The 6905-nt window shown below is 40.7% G+C and overlaps 1 protein-coding gene across 1 annotated transcript; it reads left to right on the plus strand.

Moving 5' to 3' along the window:
• The first annotated feature begins 1299 nt into the window (after positions 1–1299).
• LOC108544223 (olfactory receptor-like protein OLF3) lies at positions 1300–2250 on the plus strand. Its single transcript, XM_017895262.1, has one exon. The coding sequence runs from the start codon at positions 1300–1302 to the stop codon at positions 2248–2250; it is 951 nt and encodes a 316-aa protein (XP_017750751.1).
• The last annotated feature ends 4655 nt before the right edge of the window (positions 2251–6905 follow it).

Genomic DNA, 6905 nt, shown 5'->3' on the forward strand with positions numbered 1-6905 from the left:
TTGTTCTCTGGCTGTAGTGGCTTGCACAAACACGCTCTCATTAGATTCTCAGATTTGACCAAAATCCATTTTTTTTTATTTATTATTTGATCCTCTGGCACTGCTGATTTTCTAAACACAAATTCCTAATATTGAAAGGTGGAATTTCCTAGAGGTTGGTTGAAAGCATAGTGCCTGATATACTCAATAATGTGCTAATAAATGAATTAGTTTATTAATTAAATATTTTTAAGAGCAGGAAATATACCTGGAGATTATATTTCTATTAAGAAAAAGTGATGGCACTTAATTCTATTTTTCAAGAGGACCAGTCAGCATGGTAGAAGAGAGAGGACCTGGTACAACCTTAGCTGACAAGAGAGAATTCACTCTGAAAAGTTTCAGGGGGTTTCCATGACCTCATACTCAGTAGTAACACATGACTATCATTGGTTTTCAAACACTTGCATCACATTACTTTGTTAATCACTTGTTTAAACATCTAAATAAATGCCTGAAACTCACTATATAAATTGCATGTTATTAAGGAGTAAGACATAACTACCACAGTAATTTAATTACAAAGCTCCAAATTTAATTAGCCAAATACTAACCTTGTTCTTCTTCTCCTTCATAGCACTTAGCACAATTATACTTAATTAATTGTTTGTAATTGTGGATGTAATCTGTATGTCCCTAGATAAATTATAAGAACCAAGAAAGCAAGGGCCCACGTTTCTATCTTTCTTGCTCACAGGCAGGTAACCAATGCCTGGCACAGACCCTGGCACACCAGCTGGGGATTAGTAGATATTGGTTTCAAGGACTTCAGCTTTATCTGGACTTGTGGGAGAAATGAAAAGGATGTGAGAGGATTCCTGTCTGGACTCGGTAGGCCCTAGAAGAAGCATGAACAGCAGCCCAGTCCAGAGTTAAGAAATGAGCTGAGAAAGCCCAGGACATCCCTATGGTTCTCAAGTGTCTGATTACAATACTTTACCCATTGCTACCCCACAGTGAAGAATCCTTCCTTTCTTTCCTATCTTCCACGTTCCTTCTCTCCTTTTCCATTTTTCTATTGTCTTTCCTTAGTTTTTCTTTCCTTCTCTCATCCTTTCTTCTATATCATTCTTTCTACATTGATAGATTACCTCCTACACAACTGTAACTGCTCAGTCCTAGACGTGAAAGAATGGCCAAAACGGGGACTTTGTCCTTCAGAATCTCTCAGAATTTGGTTTAGTGTCAGAAACCAAATGTCCTTTCCGCCAAGACCTTTGCATTCCGTCCTAACCACCTAGATTGAAGAAGTGAGGTTCAATGTCCCAATTGGGAAGGGACAACGTGATCTGGGTGAGTGAGTTCATCCTAATGGGTCTCTCCAGTGACAGGCAAACCCAGGCTGGACTCTTTGTCTTATTTGGGGCCACCTACCTGCTGACCCTGCTGGGCAACGGGCTCATCCTGCTCCTGATCTGGTTGGATGTGAGACTCCACCTGCCCATGTATTTCTTCCTCTGCCACCTCTCACTCGTGGACATCTGCTACACCTCCAGCGGGGTCCCTCAGATGCTGGTGCACTTCCTCCTGGAGAAGAAGACCATCTCCTTTGCCCGATGTGGGACCCAGCTCTTTTTCTCCCTGGCCCTCGGAGGGACTGAGTTTTTGCTGCTGGCCGCAATGGCCTATGACCGCTACGTGGCTGTCTGCGACCCCCTGTGTTACATAGCAGTGATGAGCCCAAGGCTCTGCATGGCACTGGCAGCTGTCTCTTGGCTAGTGGGCCTGGCTAATTCTGCTATGGAGACGGCACTGACCATGCACCTGCCCACCTGTGGGCACAACGTGTTGAACCATGTGGCCTGTGAGACACTGGCACTGGTCAGGTTGGCCTGTGTGGACGTCACCTTCAACCAGGTGGTCATAGTGGCCTCCAGTGTGGTGGTGCTGCTGGTGCCCGGCTGCCTGGTCTCACTCTCCTACACCCACATCATAGTTGCCATCCTGCGGATCCGCTCCACCCAGGGGTGCCACAAGGCCTTCGGGACCTGTGCCTCCCACCTCACTGTGGTCTCAATATCCTATGGGATGGCCCTCTTCACCTACATGCAGCCTCGTTCCATGGCCTCAGCTGAGCAGGAAAAGGTAGTGGTGCTCTTTTATACTGTGGCGACCCCCATGTTGAATCCTCTCATATACAGTCTGCGGAACAAGGATGTGAAGGCAGCTCTGAGTCGAGTTCTGATGACGAGCTCTGAATTAAAACATTAGAGAGTGGTTTGGGTAACGAGAGGGCCTCACTCTGGAGACAGTGGGCATTGGACTGTGCTCTCCAGTATAACGTGTGTACGCATGTGTGTGTACGTGTGTGCATCTGCATGTGTGTGTATGTGTATGTGTGTGTGTAAGGGAATCTGTACCACTCTCTTTTGAGGTAATAGAAAAATGGATTTTATCCGGACTTTATCTTTGGCCCATGCCTTATTCCCAATGTGAATTACAACAACTTAAAAATACATGCACCCTACAGAAAGTTAAATGAAATATATTCGTTTTCTTAAATGAAAGGAAGGGGGAGGGAGGAGAAAAGATATACCAGTGTACATGAATTAGGAAGAAAGATTAAATTAGAAGTCAGGGCAGTGCACAAAACGTATTCCAAAAGTCTATTTCTTGGTAAAAATATTTAAATATATGTTTCTGTAGTAAGTGAGAAAAGGAGGGATTAAGTTACAAAGTTCACTGTGCTTTAAGTTACAAAGTTCACTGTGCCCATGGGATCAAACAGGCCTTAGGTCAGAGATGCAAAGGCCACCCCAGTAACTCACACATGGTCCAGCCCGGCTCACTAGGGTGGGGGATTCACCCGTGGGTTTGGAGCCAAAGTCACAGTAATGATCTCTCAGTTCTGATAAGTATGACTGGGCTGTGTGCCAGTCACATGAGTGTCCCTCTGCTTGTTTCCCTTTCAAAGTTGCAGTGGTGGCAAATTGCTGGCCAGAAAGTCAGATGTGCAGGACCTCAAACAAACATCTTGTACACAATCAGATCTAAGGATATCCTCTTGTGAACACTGAGGGCTGTGCTCAGAGCTCATCCTGACTGGGAGGCCATGCTATGCATGCTTAGCGTGAGCCATGGGATTCAGCCAAGAAAGAATCCTGCTTCCTCATTGGGGATAGTTTTGTTCTGCCCTTTTAATACACAAATTTTTGAGCTCTAAAATCCTAGATTATAAAGCAAAGCAGTGATAATTTATTCTGAAAAATGTTTAAAATAATCTTTTAAAGTCAGACTAAATAAAACATCTCCTTAACTAAATATTATGAATCTCTGGTTTGTCTTGACCACAAAAGAAAACAAACAAACCAAAACAAGCAAAGAAACAACAACAACAAAAAAAGCATAAATTGAGAACAGTTCAAACTTTTACTCAATCTATTGCAGCAAAGCTAAAGGGTTGAAAAACAGGAAATGAAGAGCACCCTTTAAAACTGCTATTAAAACATTTTGAGGTACAGCTCACATATCACATGATTCACAGTTTTTACCATTTTAAAGCGGATAATTCATTGACATCTAGTCAATGAATTCACAGTGTTGTGCAACCTCATCTCTATCTGCCCCCAAACATGTTCAACACCCCAAAAGCATACCCCACATTCATTAAGCAGGCCTGACCACCACTATCCTGCTTTCTGTCTCTATGGATATGCCAGTTTTGGACATTTCATATAAAGGGAATCATGCAATATGTGGCCTTTTGTGTCTAACTTCTCACTTAGCATGTTTTTGAGGTCTTTCCATATTGTAGTATGTAGTAGTGCTTTCGCTTCTTCTTATGGTTGAATAATATTCTATTGTGTGGATATAACACATTTGTTTATTCGATCATCAGATAGCAGACATTTGAATTGTTTCTACCTTTTTGCTATTGTGAATAGTGCTACTATGAACATTCATGTACAAATTTTTGTTTGAATACCTGTTTTCAATTCTTTTGAATATTTACCCAGGAGTGGAAGCACTAGGTCATATGATAATTGTATGTTCAACTTTTTAAAGAAGCTGCCAAACTGTTCTCCACCACAGCCGAACCATTTTACATTCCCACTAGCACAAGAACCAGCGATGAACAAGGATTCCAGTTTCTTCACAGTCTCACCAAACTTACTATTTCAGTTCTGTTGACTGTAGCTGGTCTTTCCCATGCTGTTCTCATGGTAGTTAATAAGACTCACAAGATCTGATGGGTTTATCAGGGGTTTCTGCTTTTACTTCTTCCTAATTTTCCCTGCCGCCATGTAAGAAGTGCCTTTCGCCTCCCGCCATGATTCTGAGACTTCCCCAGCCAAATGGAACTGTAGGTCCAATAAAACCTCTTTTTCTTCCCAGTCTCGGGTTCTTTATCAGCAACATGAAAATGAACTAATATACCCCAAAAAGTCAATTTCACTATATGTTAATTTAAAGGGCACTTACCAATCAATAGGAAAATGGTGAACATGCAAACAGAAAAATGGAGAAATAAAATAAATACAAAGGTAGAACTTGTTTTATAACATTTAGCATATGAAAAAAATAGTCTCAACAACAAAGAAATACAAACTAAAATAATAAGCTATATTAAGCTATTTAATTTGCAAAGAAAATATTGACAGTGGATACTTTAATTATACTTATCAAAAGCCTTAGACTAGCTTGGACACCGTAATGCCATAGCAAGATCCTGTCTCTAAAATAAAAGTTTAAAAATTAGCCAGTTTGGAGGCTGATACAGATGAATCGAGACCATCCTGGCCAACATGGTGAAACCCTGTCTCCACTAAAAATACAAATATTAGCTGGGTGTGGTGACAAGTGCCTGTGGTCCCAGCTCCTTGACAGGCTGAGGCAGGAGAATGACTTGAATCTGGGAGGCAGAGATTGCAGTGACCTGAGATTGTGCCACTGCACTCCAGCCTGGCGACAGAGTGAGACCTGGTCTAAAAAAAAAAAAAATAGCCAGGTGTTATAGTGTACTTGCAGTCCCAGCTACTCAGGAGGCTGAGAAAGAGGACTGCCTGACTCGGGAGTTCAAACTACAGTCAGCTGCAGTCATGCCACTGAGCTTGAGCCAGGGCTGCATAGCTAGACCTTGACTCAAAACTAATCTTAAAAAAATTCATGCTCCGACTTTTGATTAAAATGGCATCTGATCCCCCAGAAAGATCTTAACTCTAATACAAGCTATGTGATAATGCCAAGAAAGATAAGCACTTCTAAAAATGTTTAAAAGATAATCATCCAGTGAATTACTATATCCTGAGAAGACTTTTTCCTAATAGCCAAATAATTCACAGAAACCCAAGGATACTACTATCAAAGAACATAACACTTGTCCTTCTACTTTGGACTTCTGCTTTTTGAGGCAGCTGAGACATTGCTCTACAGACTGCATCTCATAAACAACTGGAGAAAGTAATTCTCAAGAGACTAATAGGGCAGTCAAGAATAAGAGAAGAGGGGTGATAATATAACATGGTGCATTTAACTACTCTGAGAAAGGCCATACTACCAGAAGGTAGAAGAGGTGAGAGTTGATCTTGGGTATTTCATTGTTTGTTGTTTTTTTAAAAAATATTATTATACTTTATGTTCTAGGGTACACGTGCACAATGTGCAGGTTTGTTACATATTTATACATGTGTCATGTTGGTGTGCTGCACCCATTAACTCGTCATTTACATTAGATATATCTCCTAATGATATCCCTCCCCCCTACCCCCAACCCACAACAGGACATGAACTCATTCTTTTTTATGGCTGCATAGTATTCCATGGTGTATATGTGGCACATTTTCTTAATCCAGTCTATCGTTGATGGACATTTGGGTTGGTTCCAAGTCTTTACTATTGTGAACAGTGCCACAATAAACATACGTGTGCATGTGTCTTTATAGCAGCATGATTTATAATCCTTTGGGTATATACCCAGTAATGGGATGGCTGGGTCAAATGGTATTTCTAGTTCTAGATCCTTGAAGAATCGCCACACTGTCTTCCACAATGGTTGAACTAGTTTACAGTCCCACCAACAGTGTAAAAGTGTTCCTATTTCTCCACATCCTCTCCAGCACCTGTTGTTTCCTGAGTCAAGATGGTGCCACTACACTCCAGCAGGGGCTAGAGTGACTCGGCTTCCAAAAAAAAAAAAAAAAAAAAAGAAAGAAAGAAAAGAAAAGAACATAAGAAAAGAAAAAGGAAAGGGCTCACCAGAGGTTTTAGAAAAATATAATCATTCAAAGTGACTCACATGTGAACACATCCTGAACCAATTTTAAATTTTAAGTATATATGAAAAAATCCAAGAGCAAACATGTAAGAATAGTAGATTCCCCAAGGAAAACCAACAGTCAGGCTGGTGTGGAACGTTTCCTCTACAATAATGCACAATAAGGAATGACAGGAAAGTAATGAAATAATTTTCTACTAGGTTTTGAGGGCAAGAAAGTATAATCCAAAAATATTACATCCAGCCAAACGGTCCTGAAAGTATGACCTAAACAAGCAGACACTTTCTTATATGCACGGCTCAACTGTGTTGAGTCAATTTTGTACTTCTTTAAAGGATAGGAAAATAAAAACAAATTAAAAATATAAAATTGAAGGGAATGCAAGGGATTATGTTGGATTAGAGAGTTCAACAAATGCCTGAATATAAGGTTAAACTATATTGATAAAAAGGAGGTTGTCACAACTAGAATATAGAAACAGAATGCTATAGTTGAATGAGCAATTGATTAATTATTAGAACTCGGGAGATGTTACAAATTCTGATTTGGCATTTATGATAGAAGGCGCTTAGCTGCACAGATCAGCTCCTCTACCACTCTCTGCCACCAGAATCAACACCTCAGCCTTTATCCTCTGAAAAAAAAAAAAAA

Source organism: Rhinopithecus bieti, unplaced genomic scaffold (genome assembly GCF_001698545.2).
Source record: "Rhinopithecus bieti isolate Rb0 unplaced genomic scaffold, ASM169854v2 scaffold_26569, whole genome shotgun sequence".
NCBI classification, from domain to species: domain Eukaryota; kingdom Metazoa; phylum Chordata; class Mammalia; order Primates; family Cercopithecidae; genus Rhinopithecus; species Rhinopithecus bieti.

What these genes read in the sequence shown, in the direction of transcription:
- LOC108544223 (XM_017895262.1), top strand. Translation starts at nt 1,300, where the DNA reads ATGTCCCAATTGGGAAGGGACAACGTGATCTGGGTGAGTGAGTTCATC.